Genomic DNA, 25,351 nt, shown 5'->3' with positions numbered 1-25,351 from the left:
GGCTCTGTTACAGGCACCCCGCGTGGATCCGCGCGCGGAACCGCTCTCCGCCCCCGGCTGCGCCTCACCCCCCGCAGGCGGCAGCTCGGCCCCGCTCCCAGGTACGCCGGTACCCCGCGGTCCCTCCGGCTACGGGGGGCTCGGAGGAGCGGCAGCTCCGGGGCGCCGCCGCACGTGGCCCCTCGCCGCCGGCCGCACTACCCTGCTGGCGCTGACGTCACGCCGCTCCGAGCCAATGGGCGTGCTGCGGCGGGCGGGCGGCCAATGGGAGCGCGGCGGCGCGCGCGCTTGCGGCGGGGGCGGGGCGGGGCGCGGCGGCGCGTGGGCCCCTGCGCTCCTGTGCTCGGCTCCCGCGCCGGCGGGGTCAGGCGGTGCGCGGGGCAGGGCCGGGTCGGGGGCGCGAGGAGCGGTTCGGGGAGCGGTACGGGAGGCGCCGGGCCCGGCGGGGCGGCGTGGGACGGCGGGGCCGGACCGGGATGGAGCGCGGCGCGGCGGCGCTGATCCGCGAGGGCTGGTTCCGCGAGACGTGCCGGCTGTGGCCGGGCCAGGCCATGTCGCTGCAGGTGGAGGAGCTCCTGCACCACCAGCGCTCCCGCTACCAGGAGATCCTCGTCTTCCGCAGGTGCGGCGCGGGGCGGCGGCCGAGGGCGGTGGGGGCCCCGCGGCGCCGGGGAGCGGGGGGAGCGCGGCCGAGGGCCGGTTCCGACCCCGCTTCCCCGCTCTGCCCAGCACCACCTACGGCAACGTCCTGGTCCTGGACGGGGTGATCCAGTGCACGGAGCGGGACGAGTTCTCGTACCAGGAGATGATCGCCAACCTGCCGCTCTGCAGCCACCCCGACCCCCGCAAGGTAAGCCGGCCCCGCGCCCTCGCCGCCTCCCCGGGGCCCGTCGGTCCCGCGCTCCCCGCACGCCTCGCCGCGGTGTCTCGCAGCCCTCCGACCCGCGTACACCTCCTCCTTCCTCTCCCGCCCCAGGTGCTCATCATCGGCGGCGGCGACGGCGGAGTGCTGCGCGAGGTGGTGAAGCACCCCACCGTGGAGTCCGTGGTGCAGTGCGAGATCGATGAGGTGCGCGGGGCACACGGCAGCGCTGCCCTGCAGCATCCCCCGGCCGCGCTTCACCTGCTGCCCCGTGACAGCCCTGAGCGCTGACGCCACTCCTCGCCTTGCGACGTGGCAGCTGGCCGCTGCCTCCTGCGCCTTCCCGTGCACGCATGTGGCTGAGGCCCTTCCAGGCCGGCGCCGGCTCCCCGGTTCCTGAAGGAGCTGCTTTCCCCATCCCCTGATGTGTAACAGCACATCCTCTTGCCGGAGGAATATGGGCTCTTTGTTAAGCAGGCTCCTGTGCACTCACTTGCACAGGAAATAAGCGAGGGGATTTGTTTCCGTGACAAATGGGCTGGTTCTCCTCGGTCAGTTTGCTCTGATGTTTTACTTTGAGAAGACAGCATAACTTTCTAATAAAGCGAGGCTGCGCTGTAAGTGGAAAATGCTGCTGTGGGAGCCTCCGTACCTGTCTGCCAAACCGTGCAGGCAACACGTGCTTGGTTCTGAACAGGCATGGCCTGACAGCGGAGCAGTTCTTGTCTCTGCCGTTTACAAGAAGCTGGGGATGCCCAGTACTAGTGCTTGGGCTCAGGCTGTCTCACATAGTGCATGGCTTGTAGCAATTTCATACAGAAAATATACTTCATGTTGAGACTGAACATAATGATTCTAGAGCAGAGGTGGGGATGTTTCTCACGTTGCACCTATAAACCCGCTGCTGTGGTCTTGTTTAAAAAGAAAAAAAAAATCTTAAATTGATATCACCTCTGCAAGTGATGTCCTCAGGGAAAAGGAGCACAGCAGCAGACAGCAGTCTGCAGTCAGATTCTCTTAGCTCCTCAGAGAGCTTTTGAAGCTGTAAGTTCCTCTTGTTGAGTTTGGCACGGACACGCAGTGTCAGTGAACTCTGAGGCCATAGGAAAGGGCTGAGTGTAGTTCGTTGGCTGAGGATGCTGACAGCTCTTGAGGATCCAGCTAGAGTGCAGTTTGTGCTGAAGGCATGGAAGGAAATGACTCATAGCACTGCAGCTGCACAGTGGCCTGGAAAGCAGCTCCTCATAGCCCCCTCTGACCCACTTGTGCTCTCTGCGTTGCAGGATGTGATCCAGGTATCTAAGAAATACCTCCCTGGGATGGCAGTGGGGTATTCCAGTGCTAAACTGACCCTGCACGTCGGAGATGGTTTTGAGTTCATGAAACAGAATCAGGAAGCCTTTGATGTGATTATCACGGACTCATCTGACCCCATGGGTAAGAATCCCATCCATAAAAGGACACTGCTTTTCACACTTCTGCAGAAGTAATGCTGGTCTGCCCAGTTTCTTTTTCAAGTGGAAACTCTGTCATTGACGTGGTTGTTTTGGTTGGGAAAGGGAAGGATGAAGACCAGAAAATTGTATTAATGAGGCTTCAAGGCAGCTGTCACATTTCTGTCCTCAAAATTCAATTGCAGCCACTATTGCTTCTGGCAGGGAGTTGATCCTTGAGTCCAGTGATCCCATGGGAAATACAGCGCTAGGCTGGCAAAGACAGCTTTGCACATGAGCCCTCTAACGAAGCAATGGCTCATGTGCTGTTGGTGGATCTGCAGCCTAAAGGCAGAGAGCTGCATTTCTGAAGGTGAGATCTGGGGCACAGAAGGGAAAATGTTGTTACGGTGCCTGAGTTTCCGTTAATCTTGCTGGAGTCAACACAGAGACATCTGTAAAAGGCAGATTGGAGCAGAAGTTTGATTTGAACAAAACTGGAGCAAGAAGCAGCTGCCAGGACTCTCTGGTAAAGATCCTGGGGCTGCTATTGAGGAAAGCTGAAATCCTGGTGGTTTTGTTGTGCTAGGTGTGGGCTGAACCTACAGAACTCTGCTTTCAGATCATCTCCAGCATTTGTCATCACTGAAAAGCTGCTTGAACTCTCTCTTTGCCTGTGCAGACCACGTGCAGCACGAGCATTCCAAAAACTACGAGTCTGCTTTCTGAGCCTCTCTCTAGATGTACCTTTTTTTTCTTACAGGTCCTGCAGAAAGTTTATTCAAAGAATCCTACTACCAGCTGATGAAGACAGCACTGCGCGAAGATGGGATTCTCTGCTGCCAAGGTGAGGATGCTCTCTAGGTAGAGGTTGATGCCAAATCATTGCCTGCTGAGCGTGAGTCCCATGTGAGACATGATGCAGGGAGAAAAATTGATTTCAGCTGTGATGTAGGACATTAAATCTATTTTAGCTCCCAGGTATGGCAGTGGTTTTGATCCATTTACGTCAACTCATTAAGTGCTGGTCTGCACATAGTAGTGGTCTTATCTCACCTCTGAAACTGCATGAGCTGTCTGGAATAGAGCAGGTTTGGACTTGGAGCTGCTGTTGACTTGGCACAGGCCTGTGCAGAGAAAAGGGGCAGCTCTCACTTTGCATCCTGTCTTGCTCTCTCCTGTAGGTGAGTGCCAGTGGCTGCACCTGGATCTCATTAAGGAGATGCGTCAGTTCTGCAAGTCTCTGTTCCCTGTTGTGGAATACGCCTATTGCACCATCCCTACGTACCCCAGCGGGCAGATTGGCTTCATGCTCTGCAGCAAGAACCCAGTGAGTTTCAGGCACCTGAAGTGCCCCTTTTCGCTCCCTGAGACTGCAGAGCCTGTCTCAGCCTGGGGGCCTCTGGGCTTCTTCTGGTCCCAGGTCTGCCAGCTCAGGGCACGAGAGGTGCAGTGCAGCTTGTTCAGCAGAGTGCACAGTTGGCCACTAACATAAGCAGTTGCTTTAGGAAAAATATTATAATTTTGTCTCCTGTACAGCTAACTCGTAAAGGTGAAAGATACTTCTGACCAGAGGTCTGCTCTTTTCCTAACTTGATGTGTTGCTGTTAACCTACAGTGCATTTGTTGCACTTCTGGGGGGGATCAGGCAGCACTTCTGCTGCTGTATTTAGTTTAACTGAGACAGTGGCAGCTTGCACTGTGCCTGACTTAACACAGATGCTGATTCTGCTCTGAAGAGCAAAGGCCTTGATTCTGGGATGTTTGGGCACAGTCTGACAGCTTCATCTGGCACGTGGCTCACATTCAGTCTGACCTCATAGGCAGACATCTGTGAACAAGGGCTAGTCACACAAGGTACGGCGTGTAAACTCCAGCCCTTGGGGCTGGAGCTGCGCAGAACCTTTGACATCATACTAGAACAGAAAATCATCTGTTTTCCTGTGAGTTCTTTTGGTTCTCTGCCACGAATCGGGCTGCCCATTGTGCAGCACTGTGCTTGTTTCCCAAATGCTACAGAACTACCTGGCTTCTGTATTGCAGAACACAAATTTCCGAGAGCCTGTGCAGCAACTCTCACAGCAACAAGTAGAGGAGAGGAGTCTGAAATATTACAACTCTGACATTCACCGGGCAGCTTTCATCCTGCCAGAGTTTGCACGGAAGGTAAGTAGGGCTGTGCTGCTTCTCCTCTGTCAGGGTGAGGTATGACTTTTCTTTGACAGGGCTGGGAATATACAAAATTGAGGATTTCCTGCAGCCCTGAAGGCTTCTCTGGGCAAGTTGGAGCAGGGTGGCATTTTGTATGACATGGCAGAGGATGAGTCAGTCTGGTAAGACTGGAGTTCAGTTCGGAACTATTATTTGGGTTGATGTCCCAAGTCTTGATGGCAGATCGCTCTTACTTAGCCTAGCAGAAATGAGTCCAAGAGCCTGCAGAACTGGTGTTTTCCATTGGAAAGCTCCAAAGGTCTTAGACAAAAAAAAAAACTGGTTGTGGTTTTTAGTGCAAACCAGAGGATATAGAAAGGATGGTGTGGTGTAGTTCAGTCTGCCTTCTTGAAGTCCTTCATCTCCTAACTGCAGGTTCTAGCAGAGCGCATCCTCAGAGTGTCCTAGGGACAAGGGCACGTGTTGTGGGTGTGTTTCAGAGCCATCTGTCTGCTGAGGACTGCTGGATTTGTCCATCCTGACACTGTTGGTTTTTTTTTGGCTGTCGGCAGGCCCTGAGCGATGTGTGAGACTGAGAAGCTACTTCCTCCCTTCAAGTTGGACCCTGAGATCATCAGTGATGTGGGGACCTTCCTAGCAGACTACAGATTTGCTCTCCACTGTGTGGGATTGTTTAACCCCTTGCCAGCCAACATTCCCTTTGATGTGTCATAACCCAGATAAGACTATTGAAAAGGTCCAGTGACTTATTGCGTGAGGTCAAAACTGTTGTTTGCAGTACTGGAAATGTAAAATGTCTTCTTCCTTCCTCTCCTCCCTTTACCCATTCTAAATTTGCCTCCACCCAACTGACAACGATATATTTATAACTGACGTGTATTTCTGTCTGGTGATCTCCTGAAACTTGGGAAGAGTTCAGGAGGTTCACTGACTCGGCCTTAAGCACAGAGAGCGAGAGCTTTGTGCACAAAGTTAGCTTGCTCTCTCCTAATAGAAGCTCCCTGCTGCTGAGACATTTTGACTGGTAACGGGTCTGAGCCTTCGCATCCCACTGCCCTGCTGTGATGCCTGTGCTGTTCTGCAGCACAGCTGGAGAAGTCACAGTGCAAACTGTTGCCATTCACAATAAGTCTCCCTCCAACCCTGATGGAGTAGCAGTATTAAACGCCAGCATGCCAGGCTGGCAGCAAAGTCTTGTGGCTTTTATTTTTTTTTTTTTCCAATTGGTTGGAAACAGAAATGCTGAGGTACTAACAGGCTGACTCCTGTTCTTACCCCTGCCATCAAAATGGTTCCAAAGAATGTTTATCAATCAGGTGATAGGCGCTTTATATATAAAAATATAAATATAAATATATATATAAAAAAAAGCAAACCTTAGATCCATTGCCTGCTGTTAAGTACTGATGCTGGGGAGGCAGTTGTGCTGATAAATCTCATCTCAGTCTTGCTGAGGTGCCTCAGGCCTGGGTATTTGCTAGTCGTTAGGAGGCATCATTACTTCTAATGCTGCCCCCAGAAGTGTAAGCTGTTTTTCGTTTTACTGTGTTGTGAGATGGATCTTCCTCCACGTCTACTTCTGGTTTAAAGTCTCCGTGCCACCGCTGTGCAACAGGGATCTTTCCAGCACAACCACTGTGCAATTGTCACTCCCTTGCAATCAATTAAACACTCGGCTCTGGTTAAGGTGACGTGAGTGTGGGTTGGTGTATTTCTTTGGGGGGTGTGTGGGAGTGGTGACGAAGTCTGAAAGTTTGCTGTGCTTGTCAGAAGACATCCAGGGGCACTCGCTCGTTGGTGTGCCCTCCTGTCTCCCTTGTCTTTAGAGCTGACAAACATCATAAAGATAAGCTGTGGAGAATGATCCCGTTGCTTGCTTTGTATTGTAACCTGGCTGCATTTTAGCTCCAGCTTCTGTCATCCTCTGCACTGCAGAATTCTGTACCTTCTATTCCAACTATTCCCTAGTCCAGATGCTGCCTCTGCTGTGCCTTTCCAAGCTGTTCTATGTCTCCCATCTCCCTGTGCACGTGGCTTAGTTCCTGTCAATCACTGCTCCCACTCAGTTGCACTGTCTTTTCCTCTGTAAATTTGCAGTGGCTGAGTGGCTCTGAGGGCTGAAACTGCACTGCAGTCCAGGTGCTGAACAGGCTGAGAACAGTCGCTAGGTGGCATCAGGAGAATCAAAAAAAAAAAGAAAACCCAGTCCTGAGGGAGATTGGGTTGGATGAGAGAAAACCAGGAGCAGTATTTTGCAACGTTTGGGGTTGAGCTTTGCCATAAATGTGACCTTGCAAAGAGCACAGATGGTGCAGCCACTGACTGCCTACAGCAAGAAGCCTGCTTCAGTGGTGTCAGCAAATACCTTCCTGCTTTCTCCTTTGTGAGACTTCCCATTCTTTCCTGATTTGCCCCTTCCACTATCGGTATCAGTGTAGCTTCTTTGTAGTTGTAAGGGTTTGCAGAAGCATTGCTGAGCTGCAGAGCTAATGGATAATGCTTTGGTTGTGTTGTATGTAGAAACTTTCATCTGTTTTGTCTCTTAATTGTCTGGGAAACTCTTCTTTTTCCCATAGTTACTGATTAGTTAGATTTGCCCTTGTACAGAAGGCTACAGAGGCATTGTCACTGCTCTACTCTTGTGTGTTTATTACAAAGAGCAGATCAGTATGAGAGAGGCTGGCTCTATAGCTACTCCTCTTTAAATTTCTGAGGGACCTGAGCCCCATTCAGCCCTTCATCTTGACAGAAAACCACCTTTAGCACCTTCTCTCTCCTGGAGCCAGATCAAGACTAAGACTGTAATCCAGGAAGGCCTCAGAGCAGCAGCCAACTGGTAACAAGTTCAAGCCTTCCACCCACCCTCGGTGAGTACAATGCCCAGGAGCAAAAGAGCTCCCTCCAACCTGTTACTGGCTTCCACACAGCTTCCTTCTGTTTTTCTGAGCTCTCAAGAAAGTTCAGTGAGTGAGCAGTGGTGAGAACAGGAGGATGAAGCTGTTTGCCATCTAAGTTGCAAATGCTCTGTGCGTAGATAAGGTCCAGTAAACAATTTGAGTAGTTTTAAATCAGTATCCTTTACAAGCAGTTACATACGTCAGTGCCTTGCAATAGGCGAAGACACATCAGTGCTTGAATCAAGCACTCATTAACAATGCAGCAAGAGAGGGAACGTGAATTTGTGCTTCGGAGGCTTGTTCTGTCTGAGCAGCTTTGAGCAATTTAGGACTCAAAAAATTGTGAATTGTGAATGATTAAAATCATTCACTTATTGGTTAAGCACTGCCATGAGGTCTGCAAGACATATAACTGCTAAAGCAGCATTTGTTGTGGCAGTCACCTGTCAGGTAATGGTGCCTGCAGGTGATTATCCCTTCTGTAAGTGTAACGAGGTGTGAGCTGTTATGCTGCAGGATGCTGTGGCACTAGGATGCCAGGGATTAAAAAGAGACTGACAATTTGGGATATACCTAACAGGGGAAAAATAATGGGATCTCCAACTGAATTGAGCATGAATGCTTGAAAGCTGTCTTTGCAGCATCTCCAGTTGGGCAACTGAAAGCTTGAGTAACTGTTCTGGAGTCTTAGCTGTCTTTTGCCTGAGGCTAGTCAGGCAAGGCTGCTCGTAAGCAGAGATCCACAAAGATGCTGTTTGTCTAGACATGCTGCAGTCATGTTCCTGTACCTTATTAAGGTGGGAGCTATGTGAGCAGTGACAGGCTTTGTCCCATGTACCACACATTGCAGTATCACTCAGAGCAGGTGGAGTCAGATGAGGTAACAGAGCCTGATGGGCTTCAGCACATCAATTCCTTAAGCCTCTTGGCGCCTTCTGAACTATCAGACTCCCAACTCTGTGTGCTTTACTTATTAAACTAACTCAATTTTTCAGAGTTCAGAAAAGAGCTTAAAAAACTAAGAGAAATCTCTTGCCCATATCTCTTGAGCCCTTTCAGCCAGTTAATTGGTATGAGTGTCTTATTCATCCAGAGCTAATGTTATCAAGGTCTGGCTTGAATTATTGATGGAGCTTGGCTGGAGCAAGAGATTGCTGAGGTAGGAATGGCAATTCATCTTGCATCAGAGAGCAGCAGTCTCAATAAGCAAACAGTCCAAAAAAAAAAAAAAAAAAAGCCACCAAGTTCAGGGAGAGGCCAGTTTCTACGATAAAATGGGAGGAGAAAAAGGGAAAAGCTGGGACAAAAGCATGAAAAAGCAGCTCCAGTCTAGACAAAGTCAGACAAAATGTCATTAAAAAGTAAGATGAGAAATTTAATGAAGTTACGTACTGAGAAGTCTCGGTGAAGCTCTTTCCTGGCTGTGTATGGGATGGAGTTAAATGCTTTTAAATATGCAGGAGGTGGGGAATTAGAGCCAGGGGATCTCAATTATAGAGCAGCAACATGTGAAGCAGATGAAGGCGGGAGGATCATTAGGAATGTGAAAGATCTCGGTGACAGGCTGTTCCTGAGCGGCAGCTCGGCAGCTTGCAGCCTGCGAAGCCACGTCGGAGCGTGGAGCTGGCGGAGCTGGCTGCCCTCTCCTTGGTACTGAACAGCACTGAGAGGGAGTTTGCTCCAGCGAGCTGATCCTGCTTGCCAGCAGCAAGGGCAAGGTGATGTATGTGATGACCTCTGTGTGTGTTTCATCCCTCTTCAGCTGCAGGAGAGGAAGATCCTCACCCCACGTGGAGTGCGTGAATCCTCGGGTGAGACTCTCCCAGCTGAACGATCCCTGGCAGGATCAGCCCTGTGTGCTAACGTCAGTGCCCAGCTGTTTCTGCCTGAATTCCCACAAGGCACAGAGCATATGCAATCCCTCAGGAATCCCTTGTCACCGATGGGATGAGTCCGGTGTAACAGAGGTCAGTTCATGTGTCATGAGGGAGTAGTTATCCCACACGTCCTTAGCCTGCTTCACAGCCTGGCGTTCATCCTGCTTGGAGCTAGGCAAAGTATGTTCAGTGGGAAACTTGAACAATTTAGAAGTAAGTGTCTCATAGCAAGCAGTTGTTTTTTGAAGATGATTTTGAGTGGCAAACTTGAAGTGTTTTAACTTTACGTTGCACACTGAAATAAAAGCTTTTGAGCATACCACTGAAGCACTGCCTGCCCTCCCGCAGTCCTGTCGAGGTCGATGGACAGAGAAGGCAGCACTGCTCCTCACACTCTGCCTCCCCAGAGAGCTGTAACAGGCTTGTAGTTATGTGTGCTCTGACAGCAGCATCCCTGCAGTATTCCCCTCCTCCTCCCTGCACCTGCTCTGCAGCTCTTATCAGAGACGAGCGGGAGCTGTAGGCTCCAGCCCACGCTCTTTCTTGGGTCTGTTAGATTAGAGCCAATGAAAGCCATGGCTGACACAGCCACCCGTATGCTTTGTGGAGTCCTTTGGGGACTGCACTGTGAGGGAATACTGCAAGCCTGGCCTGATAAATCAGCTGTGATTTCAGACCCATGGACAAATTGGTTTCCTCTTCCAGGAAGGCTCACAACTGTCAGATGAGCATTGCTTTATTTATTGTGTTGTCCTTTGCAACTAGGGACTCTTGAGGGCAAGCAGAAAGGCTTCCAGTGACATGAAAGCAGAGGTATTGCAACTCTTCCTTCAGTTGCAGTTCAGTGTCCCACCTTTGGGAACCTGACTGTTCTGGAAGCCTGATGCAATTCTGCAGCACGCTTCAAAAAAGTCTGGTGATCCAAATTCAGACCAGGCAACAAATGGGTAGAAGACAGCAAATATCCAAGCGACAGAGGAAAGTAATAGAGATGATCTAATTCCTTAATGTGGCATTTGGTGCCAGACATTGTGTTCCCTTTTGGATTCCAATAATGCCTTCACTGCTGTACAGACACACTGACAAGAGGGCAATGAACTCCTTCGAAGACAAAATCCCCTATGCATATTGCTTGGTCACTCTTTATCACAAAAAGATGGTGGTGGTTGCAATTGTGTAAGCATATTCTGTGAGCTTTGGTGCCTACACAGGCCTTTTCAGGCCACCTTCTATGCTGAATTTCCATCTGGAGGATCCCCGCCTGTACCAGGCTCTGATGGACATGTTCACAGGCATGCTGATCTCAGATAGATCTGCCCTCATTGTAAATTGGTAGCAACCCACTCCTATTGCTCCAGACAGAAGAGAGTGTCAATGAAAATCAATGAAAAAGGATTCTAAATGAGTGAGTCAGATAACTGAGGGAGAGAAAGTGTCAAGAGGATGTCAAGGGAAGGCCTTAAACCTTCCTGTACAGTGATAAGCATTTAAGGGTTGGCAAAAGAAAAGTTTTGGCCACCTTAAAGTCAGCCAGTAGCAATCCTGATGCAACCTTGATATTTCTTTCCTGTTACTATAAAGAACAAACTGTATCACTGTGGAGTTATTCTGCTTCCTTTGGAGAAGGAAGTCAGCCCTAATGTTACAGGAGGCACCAGGGACTGCGAAAGGGCCAGAGGTTCAGAGCTTGAGGGCAGGCTAATGTAGAGGAAAGGGAAGGTGGAGGAATCTGGGAAAATAAGCTTCTGATATTGAAGGTGCTGAAGCAGAGCAGCTGAGAGAACCTATTTGATTCTAGAGATTTGGTCCCAGTGTGGAACTGCTTCCATGTGTGCTTATTCCCCTCCCTCACAGCTGGGCATGGTCCCTGCCTTTCCCTAAGTAGAAGTGCAGTTTTTCTCTGCACTGTGCTGGTCAGATGGATGCAGGTTTGGTGTTGCATGTCTGGGCAGATACACTCCAAAGCCAACCCCATTAGGAGATGCTAATTATTTCATTACTGCCCTTTAATCCCAGGGCAGACTTGCTTACAGCTGGGTCACTGCATCCCAGTAGGACCTCCTCGGAAACTGATGTGCTCTGGCTCAGCACCCAGCATAGAGACCTGGTTGCACTGCTTTTGTTGTATCTAGCTTTTGGGCTACTTAGCCCATGAGGTTTAGTCCTGCCTTGTAAGCAACAGTACAAGATTCACCCTCTGCTTGCCTGTCAGCCCAGCCACATCTCACACAGGTACATGCCCTTCGTTCCTCTTGAGCAACCAAGCGTGCTTTCTCCATTTGCAGTTCTCCCATTTTTCCTCTCCCACAGCAGATCAGCTGCAGGTCATTTCGCAGGTCCCTGTGATTTGCTTTACTCACTGGAGTCTGCTCCTTTGCTGCTCTCTGTCTCGAGCCCCAGATATGCTGGGAAGTGTTTGACAGAATCCATTAAGAAGGGTAATGCAGCAATTCTGATAAACTAGCAAGATGAGTTTAAAAGGAAATGGGTAATGTTTCATCTGAAACTGGTGCATGGAGCTAGCCCTCGCAAGGAGGGATGAGAAGCAATGGGGTTACAGTTTTTTCAGGAAAATTCATTTATAGAAATTGCTGGATCATTAACTCCCCACAGGTCCCTGTTGTTGAGAAAAACTTTTTTCTTCTTTGTAACTTCTGGTGAGGGGATCCAGTATTTCTTTTCAAAAATGCATGGATGAGATGGCATCTTTTCTCTCAAGCACCCAGGGTGGTATGGCTGGCATTAGGGGCTGGATTGTTTGCAGGCAGAGCTTCATTATGTTCTTTCCAAGAACTTTGACACTGATGAGCAGTGCAAGTGGGGAGCACATCTTTCTGTTTCATTTTGTTCTGACACAGCAACCTTCTGGCTAAGTCACTCTGCTGTGCTTTTTTTATGTGCTAACTTAGGATAATAATTCACCTTTTGACTGCTGGGGTTGGTTCAGAATGGAGCTCGTCTTGAGGCAAATGCTTTTGGAGAAAGTGAGATGAGATCCTTAGCTCTGTCACTGCATCTCAACAGAATGAGACAGTAGATGCCACCCTATGTGACAGGGGCAAAGGAAAGCAGGCAGCAGTGTTTAAATAGTACCTTCTGCTGGTCCCCAAACCAGTCTCACTCTGGGATCATATTTTATGCAAAGGGAGAAGCATTCTTTACTACTAATCAGGGGCAAGAGAAGGTAGGGACACATGCCAAGTAGCCTGCAGTCAATGTCAATACACTGCAGGCTTCTTGAAGTCCCACTGCATGGAACAGTTCCAGTTATGATCGGTTGTTCAGTGGTTTGTTTTCCCTTTAATACACTTAAACCCAGCATCTCCAAGTCAGAATTCACTGTGTTGATCCATGGGATTGGTTCAAGACACGTTGAAACAATAGTAAAAACAAAAACCAGTAAATACCAGCTGGCCTTCTTGTAGCTGTCGATACATTTGCAAAGTGTGATGTTATTGCATAGCTGCAACCTGTGTCCCCACATTACTGTAAAGGGAAAGCCAGGCGTACTGGCATTTCACAGTGAGGTATATCACAGCTTGCAGAGATCCAGATCCGAGTACCCATTGAGTCCAGAGCTGTTTAGACACAATGGCTGAAGGTCTGAGTTGCTCGTATCTAGTACTGGTGGCCAAAAATTTTACCTTTTCCTTTTGAGTCACCCAGCATTGGCCAGAGGTTGGTGCAAGCCTGGTGACCTGTTCTAGCCAATGTTATGTTCCCAAGTGGAATTTAGCTAACTAGAAGAGGCACAGACATTTCCTACAATTACTGGGGGTGAACAGCATGTTATTGGAGAATCCCAAACCCTCGCTTTCTCTGCAGGTCTGGCGCATGGAAAGCCCAGAGGCACTGAGGTATCCCACTCAAGCAGCCAAGTGTTAACAACCTCTCCAAAGTCTAATTTGCCTTTGATATAGACTTAATTGTTTGCGTCACCCACTGGGCTAGGGGGAGGGCTATAAAAGGGGCTGCAGCCATTGTCTGAGGCAGAAGAGAGCCCAGAAACAGCTCCCTCTCCCAGTCTTCCTAATTCAGCACAGTAGTGACAGCCTGTGCATCATGCAGCTGGTGGCCAGCCTGGTGTCTGTTCTGCTGCTGGCGTGGAGCGTGAGAGCCACGGCGCTGCCTGGAGAAGAGAGACTCGCGTTACAGAACAGTAGGGTGAGTATAATGCACCCTGTGCAGGAGCTGGGTAGGATGGGAGCATGCAGGAGCAGGCTGAAGTTGTCAGGGGATGGATAAAAAGGGCAGTTGGCTTTTACTTGATGTAAACACTTCTACCTCTGCATGTTCCAAGACAATACAGCTTCATGCGCTGCTGAAGCAGGGCTATCACTACAGCTTATTAGCCAGTTTATTTAGGAAAGGTACCGCAGCAGACTCCTGAGGACTGCAAAAGTGAAATCTGAACTAAGCAAAAACTGGCAAAGAAAACCGAGCGGTCAGGAGGAGGGAGAGGGAGAAAATAAGATTGCTGAAGGAGTGCAGCATGAGAGAATGAAGCAGAGTAGTAGGGAGGGAGAGAAAAGATACATAATTGGTAAAATGATCAAGGGAGATGATATTTTAAATAGGACTCCTGGGAAGGACAAATGTTTAAAAGATGGGTTCAGTAAGAAAGTAACAGAGGAATAATAAATGAAGTAATTATATCAGAATAAAATTGCTTTTTCCAGAGTAGTATTCACAGGGGGAGTTATACCGACATAGTTCTGCTAGAATAATTACACTCTGAACCAGCACAGGCTCTATGCAGTGGCAGAACTTATTATAGCAATATAATTATCCTACCAACTGGCAAAACTCTAATGTTATAATAGCTACAGCACTATAATAACTTTTTTTTTTTTTTTTTTTTTTTTTTTTGCTGGACTATTTCCCTGAGAGGCCAAAGAGGTAGGAAGCAATAGCATAACATAATCACAGGCAAATGCTCTGTGCTGCCTGCCCTTGCCCCGCGGTTTTCTCACCTGCTTGTTCTTCGCCATCCCCAGGGTTCCTCTGAGCTGTGTTCAGTCACACAACGCTGTGCTGCTCCAGTTCACAGCTGTATCTGTAGTGCTGCTGTTATTTCAGTGCTGGATAGGTTCTACCCAGAGAAGTGAAGGATTCCTGTGTTGGTTTCAAAGGCACTGACTTCTCCTTTGTGCGCACCCGTATCATTCTTTCTGTCTCAGCGTTGGCTCCAGCTCATCCATCAGTGTCTTGCTGCTTTAAGTGTTCTCACATCCTATTAACAGCAAAACTGGCTGCGAGACAGAAATACAGTGTGAGGTGCTAGGAATGGCTTTCTGTTGGAGATCAGGGCTTCTGCAGCTGCCTGAGATTAACCCTTCTGGGGAGAACTCTGAACTTTCAGCTGTACATTCTTACCGTAGCATATCCAGCACTTAAAAAGTGAACTCTTACCTAGTGGACATGTCAGCTGCTGGGGGAAAATGAAACTATTTGCATAGAATAAATCAGTAAGGCTCTGTAAAAATGTCTTCAAGTATTATGAATCCCCAACACAGTTTCTTACAAAATTACGATTCAATATCTGGCAAAATAGAATTGTTCTCCACAGAGTAGTCTGAAAACTGTTAGATGCTGATGTAGTGATGTTTGCAATCACCACTCCTGTAACTCAGACAAATGGTTTAAATATGAAGAAAATCAGGATTCCATATATCAACTACCATGAAATGTATAACAGTGCAAATTAAAGATGTGCATGTACTGATTGCTGGTGGAAGCAGTGCAGGAAGCTGAGCATCAACCCAAAGGGGTGCCACGACCAACCAGTGTTCAAATCTGCTTCCAAAGAGTCTTCATCTCAGGCAACTCAGGAACAGCTATAAACAGAAAGGTTGTTAGCAATGGATTAGCGCAGGGGAAGAGCTGCCTCATTTCACTAACAGCCACAGCTGATCATGCGTAAGGAACAATCCTCTAGCAGCAGGCTGAGTTCTGCCTTCCCACCCTTGAGTTTGGAGCGATTCATCTCCTGAGATTTTAGTATATCTATTTCATTTCTCTTCACTGAGGAGCTGAATCCTTAGCAGATGGCTCTTAACATCACAGGGCTCATCTGTGGCTCTGCTTGGAGCAGGTTAGTTCAAAGCAGAGCACTTACAGCAAGGAAAGTGGCTTAGGAGGAGGAGATGACCCAGGAGATGCATTTTGCTGATTTCCCAAGTCCCAGCCCATCCTCCTGAGGCTCAAGATAATTCTGTACCTTCTATGCAGGACCTGGAGTTGGAATGGACACAAACTTGCCTTTATCTGTTCTTCTGCTCCAAACATAGCAGTGTGGAAATAGGCATAGTAATTAGAGCTAAGAAATTCTTCAAAAATATCCATAAGCATTCTGTCAAAGAGACTCAGTATAATTGTTTCTGCCTCCATTCATCCATCTTCTGAGCTGCTCACCTTGGTGAAGGCTGCTGCTGGCAGAGCCAACGGGTAACTACTACATTCCAGCAATAAAGACGGCATTTGTGAGAAGCAATATGCAAATCCACTTCCAAGATTCTCATCTGCATGGGAAGCAGCAATCTGTTTCTGTCAGACCATCTATCCCACCTTACTCAGTGCCAGCTGTTTCTGCTGAAGGGTCACAGGGGCCAGAGGGAATTCCTCAGGTTTGCTTGATGGGTGGCATACAAACAACATAGCTCACATTTGTTTTTACACTAAGGCTGCCCAAAGAGGAGGTGGTGCCACATCCCTGCAGACACCCAAGGCCAGGCTGGGGGGCTCTGAGCACTGATGGAGCTGTGGGTGTCCTTGTGCACTGCAGGGCAGTGGGATCAGATGGCCTTTAGAAGTCCCTTCCAACTCAAATGGTTCTGTGATTCTTGTTTTTGGTGGAAATCCCTTAAGCTCCAGACCAGACTGCTCTCTTCCCTAAGCTTCTATGGCAAAGGGATGGAGAAGAACACTATCTTTCCTTCTGCTTTACCCCAGGGTCAGGCCACTGCAATACAAAAATACAAACTGCCCATCTCCTCTGATTTAAATGCTGTGTTCCAATTGTTTGAAGCACCTCACCTCGCTCCAACCAGGCCCTCTCTTCTGTTACATTGAATTCCCAGCATTTTACAGTGGGTTACAGCCCCGTGTGCTTAAATTAATATTGCTCTGTACCCATACCTCTATCCTGGCCTTCCCAAAGTGTATGTTGGGCAGCCAGGATGGTGAGAAGAAAGCAGCTTGGCATTCACTGCGATTTAATTAGTGCAGGCAGCAAGGGATTTCACTAATTCGTGTTTATTTGTTGGAGGCCCTTTGTTACAACAATGCACGTATGCTTCCTGTGGTTCTGTTGGCTGAGCTGGACAAAGCTGAAGGATGTAAGTGAGGATGATGGTGGGAAAGGGCCGTAGGGGTGCCTGGGGCTGTCATCATTCCTTCTCTCTGCCCACAGGAGCAGACCAAGCTGCGCAGGGATGCCCTGCTGAAGATGCTGGCGGGGCTCCTGGAGAGTGCAGACGGGGCCTCTCCAGACCTGGAGGAGGAAGGCAAGCTGGAGGAGGAGCGGGCAGCGTTGGGACGGCTGGCTCAGCTCTCGCAGCGGGACCGCAAGGCGCCCTGTAAAAACTTCTTCTGGAAAACCTTCACCTCCTGCTAGTGCTGCCCTGCTGGGCTGCCCACCTGCCTGCCATCACACACCCCATCCCCTCAGCTCCTTCCCTGTCCTCCTGCACACCTGAGAATAAAGCATGGTGCCTCGGGGACTCGTGTCTGCCTCTGCATGCCCTGGGATCTCGCCTCGTCTCCTGGGAGGGTGGGCGGGGCTGTGGGGTGGCGGCCATCTTGTTAGGTGGCCATCTTGTGCAGCCGCCATCTTGTGTGGCGGCCATCTTGTGCGGTGGCCATGAAGAGGAGCAGCCATTTTGGAAGAGGGCTTTGCAGCTGTGAGGAAGCCTGGGGAGAGCAGAGGGTCTTTCTCCCCAATCCGTGGGACTTCCGCAGCTCCTTATGGAATGCGAGGGGCCAGGTGGGTGTGTGCAGCCATGCTGTGGTGGGGCACAGTCCAAGCACTGGCTGTGCTCTGTGGTAAAGGGGTTTGTGCCTGCAGGGGAGAGCCCTCCCAGTCCCTCGTGCCTGTCTCCATCGAGGCTCTGGCTGCAGGGATGTGGAACAATATGGCTAGGAGCTAAAAGGGGGACCTGGCCCTGCCCTGCCCTTGCTCTGACACCAGGTTATTACTAGAGCAGCTCTCTGGATGCCCTTTGTATGTCTGGAGGAAACTGGCTCCAGTCCAGCCAGTTTCTCTCACAGCTTCTTGGTATCCTATCACCCTGCTTTAAAAACCCCGTGGAACTCCTGATTTCAGCTGCTTCACTCCTTGGGTGCCCTTTACTGTTCCCTGAGCAGTGAGGACTGCTGCTTTATTCTTGCTGCTTGCTGAGGAACCATGTGAACCTCTATTTTAGAACTGAAAGGCAGGGTGGAGATATGAAATGTCTGAAATTTTTGAGACTAGCACAGGTATTTACTTATAGGAGGCAGCTGAGGCCTTGGTACACACACTTAGATTTGCAGGAATACTTTTGGGGAGAGGGCCGAGGGGAGAGGAAAGTGGTTTAAATTTGCTGTTTGCTTTAATTTTTAGCAGTAATGGTTTGAGTTTGGGAGCTGCTTCATCTCTAGGAATGGTCACGCAAAGCAGCAGGCTCCAGCTGCAACTTTCAGAGCCTGTCTGCAGGGCCTGGGTGGCCATAGCTAGAAGGAAGCTGTTAGCACTTGTTTGGTTTTGAGCCTTTACGTCTTGTTTCTGGATGCCAGTGACCATGAAGTCTCTCATCTGCACAGCAGCATTTTGGGTTTATCAGCAGCCAACCTGTTTTCTAACAGTTGAAATAGTGCTCCCAACTCCCCCGCTCTTCCTGAATAATGAGTGATGCAGTGCTCCACACCCAGGTAGGCTGGCTTGCTTATGCCCTATGTTCTGTGTCAGGCTGCGTTTTCACTGCCTTGTTTGCCATCAAAATTTCTGGCTGTGTCTGGCTTGCAGGAGAGGCTAGAGCCCCATGGTTTGTTTTATTTTTCATTCCATAATGAAAAATAAGATCCTTGCTGGGGGAACTCAGTGACTCAGTGTATGGGTAATGGGATATGGAGCTTTCCAGCTGTGTTGCCTGAAGCACCCAGCTGGGATGCAGGAGACCTGATTTTATGCCTCGCTTTTCTGATAGCATTCATGTTTTATTATTACCACCCTTTGAATACTTCAGTTTCTTTGTCTTTAAAATGTGCATGATAGCTCTTGACTATCATTTTTTCTCAGGATACATGAGTGGCAATCATAGAATCAATAGAATTATAGAATCACTCAGGTTGGAAAAGACCTTAAAGATCATCGAGTCCAACCACGACCTATCCATACCACCCTAGCAAGTGCCATGGAAGAGCCAATTATGGCCGTTATTGTTTTTAAGGCTTGTGTTGCATCATGAGACCAAGATCTTGGAAGTATTCTTGTAGGAACTACCTTATTATCTACAGTCAAATCTTGTCTGTGATAATAATGCTCATGACTGCGTGCGGTGAAAAGGAGAAACCCTGCAGCACACAGATGTAGGAGTGAGCCCTATCAGAGACTGCCTGTTCAGCAAGCTGTGCAGGCTGTATTATTTAGTGGTTCCTGGAGGAGAGTGTGGTCAGGCTACTCTCGAGCTTGGAAGTCAAGTTGGAAGTTGAACTCTTCTTTCATCCCTGCAGATGGCTCCTGCTAATGCAAACAGGAGGCACGCTGGCTGAGCACCAAGCAGGAAGCCTGCACCGCCAGTGCACGTGCTGTGGATAGGGGCCAGCACAGTTGAGCCAGCTTCTTTCATCAGTGCTGAAATCAGTGTTTGAGTTGGATGTGATTCCGCAGTTTCCGTGGTCAGCGTGCTGAGGCTGAAGCGCTGCTAGGTCCGCCTGATGGCAGTGTGTGGTATCAGGGAGTGTGGAGTGACAGATCAGGTGGAGTGGGAGGGATGTAATGAAGGGTTATAGATGGTGTGTCGCATGTGAGTATTTTTTATTTAAACGTTTCACAAAGTAATTGTGAGTCTTGCAGTGGTATAAGTCAAGTAGAAGGGGCAGCGTGCTGGTTGTTTTTTTTTTTAATGCAATAGCCAACACATTTTTAAGGCACCGCTCAGGATAATTTTGTGTGCATGCGAGCTATCTTGACATTTAAAAAAAATAATTGAAAAAGACATGCATTATTTTCTCAGAAGGACCAGCAGACTTTTACAGTCAGCTATCACATACATTTCCTCACCTAGTTCGGTGCATGGTGTGGTTCATAGAACAGAAGGTCCCTTTAAAGGTCCCTTCCAACTCTAATGATTCTATGGTGGCATTCAGTGCGTATGTTTGCACTGAACTGTATAACTCATGGTTATGCATAAAGCTGCAGATGGGTGATGAAATGATCATGGGGCTGGAAACCTGCAGCGTATTCAGTAGCAAGGCAAGCTCTGGGTGTGCATATCCTACTCCATGATGAATGTGAAGGAGTCTTAGGTAGCTTATTCTTTGTTGAATACAGAGTAAATCTCATTTACTGTGAGATCAAAATGTGTGTATGTGGATAGATACTGTGCAGGAACTAGCCAGATATTAATTTGAGATTTATTAGCTTCCCTGGTGCCTTGTTTGTATGTCCTTTTAATAGTGAAGATCACATTTTAATACATGCTGTCAGGGGACATAGCTAGTGGGGAATCAATACTTCAATGCGTTCGTTTTCATCCTGGGAAGAAGGAGAGAGTTTCAATCTGATCAGACTTCCCAGAGACACTGTCTGTCTCCAGATAGCTGGCAAGTAGAGATAAGTTTAGTGGGAAGAGAAGAGTTCCACTTAGTCTGGTGGGTTTGTGTCTGTTGTTTTCAAGTTATGCACAGCCTCTGAGGAACCTTTAGCTAATTATTGCAGTTACTGAAAACTGAGGTTAAACCAAAGACTGCAGGGAGAATGAAGTGTATGGTTGGCCAAAGTATCTTTTGTCCTACACTGTTACTGTCTTTGGGTCTGCTTAGAGGCACTGAATGCTGATTTGAAAAGTTGTTAGTCTGTTATTAAAAAAACAAAAATCTGTTTTGCGGTTGATGGAATAGACAGATATAATATTGGGTAAATCTGGGAGAGATCAGCCAGGTTTGTGCTAGAAAATTGAAAATGTAACCTCCTTTTCTCCTATCAGCTCCTCTGTTCACAGTGCCCCCAGCAGCAGCAAGCTGTGAATGCAGTTTGTGCTCCACAGAGACTGTTCAGACTGTATGACATCTTCACGTGAGACATGCAGCACAGGAAATCCTGAGTACCTCTTGATGACTTGAGAGAATGTTTCACACAAGGAATTTTTCCAGTCTTTGCTGAGTTGGAGAGGGGGACACGAGGGGACCATTCTATGATTCTGTGATCAAGGAATATTTGCATTAGCTTGGGAGCACAATCAGAAGCCATTGGTCTGTAACCTGGACTGCTGAGGAGCTCAGCTCACACAAAGGGCAATCAGTTTAACTGCCTGCACTGAGCCTGTGAGCTCTTCTGTAGCAGGCACATCTGAGCTGGGTATCCTCTTTGCTGACTCCAGCACCTTTGGAGCTGACTGAGCTCTCATTCTTAGATTTATATCTCATTTTGCAGCCTTGAGAGGGAGGTACCTAATGAAACAAAAGTCATCCTTTCAGTCTCTTTCCCATAGGTGCTTAGGAGAGAGCTCTTTGAATCTGGATTCAAACCTTCCAACACGTCTGCTTCCCACTTGTTGCATTACATAGGGCTTGTAGAAAGAGCAAGTATCTGGGAAGTGAAGGAAACTCGAAACATAGTTCAAATCTATGTCTTATGCCTGCTCAGAGAATGTCTTGTCTTAAGTGATAGGCTGGGCTGGGTGAGGGTCTTGTCTGTGTCTGCCAGGCCTGCAGTGCACAGAGGACTAAGTAGCTGTGGTGGAAGAGAGCATGTTGTCTCTTTGGTCAGTGGCATTCAGCTGAGAGTGAGGAACTGTTGGTTCCAGCTGTATTTGGGGGCCTGGAGGACTCTTGTTTTAAGCTAATTAATGTTTAATGTAAATTTTAACGTTTAATGTAAAAGCTATAAACAGTGTAGCTGAGAACTTACCTGAGGTCAAGCCTTCCCATCGTCAGATTGTTTCCTGGTTAGATAAGTCTGCTCTTAAAACAGAGGGTACTTCACCAGGTTGTGCTTGGCTGGTGGCTGGTGTTAGTCTCCTCTTGACAGAAAGGAAGAAGCCAAGGAGATCACTGCTGCATGGAGCAAAAATAGTTTGCACATCTAGTTAATTTAGCAATACCTTTTTTATGTATTTGCAAGAACAAGTTGTCAGGATAGCTCTAGGTCTATAGTCTGCATTAGCTGGTGAGCCTAGCGCAGGCAGCAACCCAATCTGTAGAGGAAAGGAAGGGAGAGTATTTCTACAGTGGCATTTTACACAGAGCTTGGAAGTCTGGTTGGAACAAGACTGCAGAGTGAAGCCCTGAGGTCAGGGCATGTCTGCATGCCGTGAGCCTCCTTGGCCCTGTGCTGCCAATCCAGTGGGAGCTAAATCAGTTCTGTACTGAGCAGTCCTCTGCCAGAAGCTTAGGTGCAGGTGTACAGACAGGGAGCTGCAGGTGCCTAGGAAACATCAATATTCCCTTCTGGAGCCCAAGGCATGGGGAGCAAGCAGCAGTCTTTTTGCTGTGAAATACTGGCTTGCAGGCAGTGCTCATCTTTGTGAAGTGATGAATTTACCCACTGCTGGGAGCCAGCAGGCCAGAAAGTGCTTTGTGATTGCTCTTCTGAAAAGGATAACTGAACCCAGCTCCGTGCTCAGCAGCAGCTTGTTGTGTGGAGCAGAGCAGGCTGGAGGCACAATGGCTGGGAAGAAATGCCACTGGTGGCTTCTCACTGCATTCCAGAGAAAAGATGAGAATGTCTCTGTATTGCAAAGCAGTCCCAATTGTACGTGACTCACACTGCTGTGTGAGAGGATACAGGGTGAGAGAAGGGAACGTCCTCTTGCTTTAACCACGTTTACGTTTTGACAATATTCTTGTTATTGCTGAATTCGGAATTGCTGTACAGGGAAAGTGCCACACGTGTGTATACATGGATATTCTTTTGCTGTAAGTTGTAGCTTCTTTTCTCATTTCAGTAGCAGCCTTTGTGAAGGAGGTTTTATGCAGTGATCCCTCTCTGCTAGCATTTTTATGCTTCAAACAAGATTGATAGTGTCTGTTTAACTGGAGACAGACCAAAGTACCAGCTGATGTATCGAAGATCCTGCAGGAAGTGAGTGGGAGTGTGGGGATCGCAGTCTGTAGGACACTTCTTTTCTTATGGCTCCATCCAGATTACAGGGAAATTGCAGATTGCAGGGGAATCTTCACTCAGACCATGGGTTTCTCTACCTTCGAAGGATCACAGCCCCAAGGAATGCTCTGGGTTGGAGCAACGTGCCAAGAACACCCTGTCTGTCCGCTCCTCCTATCAGCTGTGGGATCTAGGCAGGCATGGGCAGGTTAATACGTTTCCTTGTCCTTAAGTCTGGTCTGACAGCTGGTCAGTTTGAGCTGCAGGCCTTCATTGCTTCTGAGATACAGGCCATAAATCAGAGCTGGCACTTGAAAGAAGGATTGTAATGAAGGCTGAAAGATTCAGGGAGAATTGCCTTCCTGAGTCCCATTCCATTTTCACACATGCACACAAAGGCACTTGCCCTGTCCCTCAGAAACCCATAACTAGACTTCACCTCTCTGGGAAGGTAGGTGACTGGTAAATGAGATGTCAAGGGCAAATTGCCCTAGAATTAAGGAGATGATTTCCAAGTTGTTTGAAAGGGCTTAGCACGAAGGCAGAAACCATAAATAAGGAGCACTTTGGAATGTCAGAGGCAGCCTCATGGGACTTTGTGTGCAAGGTACAGAGCCAGGACAGCAGGCTGTGAGCGGGTCCTGCCTGGCCTGCTTGCAGCACAGTATGTGGTGCCCCAGGATGGCAACTGAGAGCAAGTTAGCCCAAGAGATGTGTGAAATGTGCTTTTAAAGAAACTGCCTCTTAGCCAGAGACTCTCAGTGGCAACTTGCAGCAAGGGACATTTGGCCAAAGACATCGCTGTTGCAGCAGGTGTTTGTCTGTTGTATACTTTCACTCTGTGTATTTGTTTGTTGAGTAAATGGTACTTCATTGGTGTCACTGAAAAGATGAGAATAACTTGAAGAATGAGGAACCTGCTGGGAGATGACCCTTGGTTGGCATGCTCATTACACTGCCCGTGTTCTCACAGGTACAGTGCCAGGAGACTCCACAGGGCTTTCATATTGGTAAACCAGTTGTTTAATTAATTGCTGTCAGTCCTGCAGAAGAGCTTGCAACATATGTAGAAGAGGTGAAATGGAAGAGAAGGAAAGCGAAGGAGCACGTGACTGGCAGGGCCATTAGCAGAGTAGCCGTGCTGAGGCGGATGTGAGTCTGCAGACTTTGAGATTCAGCTAAGCTGAGAGTTTGCAAATTCAAATTCCTGGCCTGCCTGAAGAATGCAGCGGGTTAGGGGGAGTAAACTACAGTGATACAAAAATAAAAACTTCATACTCTTTTGAGACTTTCTTAAATGAAAATACGTTTCGAAACGAAAAACCATTCGGTCCATCTGTATCCCATTACTAAGTTGGGGTTGTCATCCATTTTCATTAGACGGGGCCTGAGCGTGTGGGTGGTGACTGAGGCCCAGGCAGCTGCCCTGGCCACCAGGCTGAAAAGCACCATGTGGAAAAGCCTAATGTATGTTAACAGGCTTCAGAGACCAAAATTGAAAGAGTAATGGCCCGTCCGCATGCGGCAGCCTCAATGAGACATACTCAGCACCAATCTGTCAGCTGCAATTTTGGGTCATTACTGTGCTGCTAAGCAGAGGCTAACAGACAAGTCAGAGAGTAATCTGACTTTAGCAGGAATAATTCTCCAAGCCCTGCTAGCACTCTGGCTCGGTTTCCTTCTTGCTAACATGCCTCAAACAAAGTATCTGACTTTCTTCCCCCAGGGCTTCCTCCTACCAGGCTTCAGGGGATCCCAGCCAAACATTTAAATTGCATGAAATGATCTTTTAATTTGCTGGCTTCTCAGAGACTGTATTACTCTTGCCCCTTCAGATAAACTCGTCTATAGCAAGACCTAAATGAAGCAAGCCCTGGATGTCTGGTGGCTAGTGAAAGTCTCTGGCAGATGATAGGACTGGAACCATTTAGGATATGCTTTTCCAGCCTGTGCTTAATTTTAAGTTAGAAGGCTATAGGCTCCTTTGCTTGCCAGCAGGACCGATGCCTCCAGGGCATGTCAGCAATTTCTAGTGTTTGTTTTTGTGGTTTTTTTTTTTTCTTTTTCTTTTTTTTTTCCTATACACAGCTTTGAGACTCAACAAGTTGTGGGGTGATAACAGGTGTCAGTGTGTCCAACAGGTCTGAGAAATTCACAGATAGCATCAAGCTCAGCAGTAATCTCATAATCCAGGGAATATTTGTGTGCCAACACCTGAAAAATTGATTTTGTGCAGTCAGATTATGGCTCTGCCTAGCTCCAAAATGCAGATTTTTCTGAGACAGTACACAATGCTGTGCTAGCATGAGCTCATTCCTTCTTTGCAGTGATTCTGTTTAAGTTGTGCTTTTTGAAAACTGTATTTTAATGGAATTATTTTCTGTTGCAGATTTCCTCTGTTGTTCAAACTTTAATCATGACTTCTGCAGAAACTTCAGTGCTGTGAATTTCACTGACCCTGATGAAAAAGGAGAGGGAAACAAGGTAACTGTCCCACTCATCTGAGGGAATTAGTTAAGCTTCTCTATTCAACAGCAACAATTTCACCTCAGTCTAAATGTTTGTCATCACCCAAAACAAAAGCACACAGGAGCAAAAGATGCTTTGCTGGTTATTGCTTTTTGGAGATTTCTGTAAGAAAAGCAAATATGGGCAAAGAAGCTGAGGAATGAAGTGTCTGTGCAGGACAAAGCTCTTACCTACATTTTTAAATTTCTTTTTCCTTATAGCAAGATGCAAGAGTTTTAGGGTGGAGCTTGGACAAAATTGAACGTAGATGTTCTGAACTGGAAGACACTGCCCAATTT

At 48.1% G+C, this 25,351-nt stretch overlaps 3 protein-coding genes across 6 annotated transcripts in view; all 3 read left to right on the top strand.

The window, feature by feature from the left end:
• Window positions 1–288: 288 nt before the first annotated feature.
• On the top strand, window positions 289–6,158 carry SRM (spermidine synthase). The gene is made up of 8 exons (XM_085242537.1): window positions 289–622; window positions 730–850; window positions 977–1,069; window positions 2,146–2,299; window positions 3,059–3,142; window positions 3,480–3,625; window positions 4,339–4,461; window positions 5,019–6,158. Exons 1-8 carry the CDS (start codon window positions 477–479, stop codon window positions 5,034–5,036), a joined length of 885 nt encoding a protein of 294 aa, XP_085098663.1. The 5' UTR covers window positions 289–476; the 3' UTR covers window positions 5,037–6,158.
• Window positions 6,159–7,340: 1,182 nt separating this feature from the next.
• CORT (cortistatin) lies at window positions 7,341–16,962 on the top strand. 3 transcript variants are annotated; one of them, XM_085242538.1, is made up of 3 exons: window positions 7,341–9,331; window positions 13,310–13,405; window positions 16,653–16,962. In XM_085242538.1, the coding sequence occupies exons 1-3, from the start codon at window positions 9,086–9,088 to the stop codon at window positions 16,854–16,856; spliced, it is 546 nt and encodes a 181-aa protein (XP_085098664.1). In that variant the 5' UTR covers window positions 7,341–9,085; the 3' UTR covers window positions 16,857–16,962. The 3 variants fall into 3 exon arrangements, with proteins under 3 accessions (XP_085098664.1, XP_003212320.1, XP_019478004.1); XM_003212272.5 differs by lacking the exon at window positions 7,341–9,331 and having other exon boundaries at window positions 9,339–13,405; XM_019622459.3 differs by lacking the exons at window positions 7,341–9,331; window positions 13,310–13,405 and adding an exon at window positions 13,414–16,578.
• A 127-nt stretch (window positions 16,963–17,089) lies between these two features.
• The window catches only part of MASP2 (MBL associated serine protease 2), a 29,551-nt gene continuing 21,289 nt past the window's right edge, over window positions 17,090–25,351 (top strand). Inside the window, exons 1-2 of one of the 2 annotated variants that reach the window (XM_019622453.3) lie at window positions 17,090–17,225; window positions 24,934–25,028. In XM_019622453.3, coding sequence (XP_019477998.1) covers window positions 25,006–25,028 — 23 coding nt within the window. In that variant the 5' untranslated portion in view covers window positions 17,090–17,225; window positions 24,934–25,005. Of the gene's footprint in view, window positions 17,226–24,933; window positions 25,029–25,351 lie in introns of those variants that run through there. The other variant, XM_085242182.1, reaches the window with a different exon arrangement.

Source organism: Meleagris gallopavo, chromosome 23 (assembly GCF_905368555.1).
Source record: "Meleagris gallopavo chromosome 23, MGAL_WU_HG_1.1, whole genome shotgun sequence".
In the NCBI taxonomy this organism is placed as follows: domain Eukaryota; kingdom Metazoa; phylum Chordata; class Aves; order Galliformes; family Phasianidae; genus Meleagris; species Meleagris gallopavo.
Note: the sequence above shows the minus strand (reverse complement) of the source record. Positions and strands in the feature narration are given on the sequence as shown.

Bases quoted from the DNA above. Each gene is read 5' to 3' on its own strand.
- CORT (XM_085242538.1), top strand. From the start codon at position 9,086: ATGTATGTGATGACCTCTGTGTGTGTTTCATCCCTCTTCAGCTGCAGG. The intron at 9,332-13,309 runs GTCAGTTCATGT...TGCATCATGCAG, and splicing joins ATGAGTCCGGTGTAACAGAG to CTGGTGGCCAGCCTGGTGTC. The intron at 13,406-16,652 runs GTGAGTATAATG...CTCTGCCCACAG, and splicing joins TCGCGTTACAGAACAGTAGG to GAGCAGACCAAGCTGCGCAG.
- SRM (XM_085242537.1), top strand. From the start codon at position 477: ATGGAGCGCGGCGCGGCGGCGCTGATCCGCGAGGGCTGGTTCCGCGAG. The intron at 1,070-2,145 runs GTGCGCGGGGCA...TCTGCGTTGCAG, and splicing joins TGCAGTGCGAGATCGATGAG to GATGTGATCCAGGTATCTAA. The intron at 2,300-3,058 runs GTAAGAATCCCA...TTTTTCTTACAG, and splicing joins GGACTCATCTGACCCCATGG to GTCCTGCAGAAAGTTTATTC.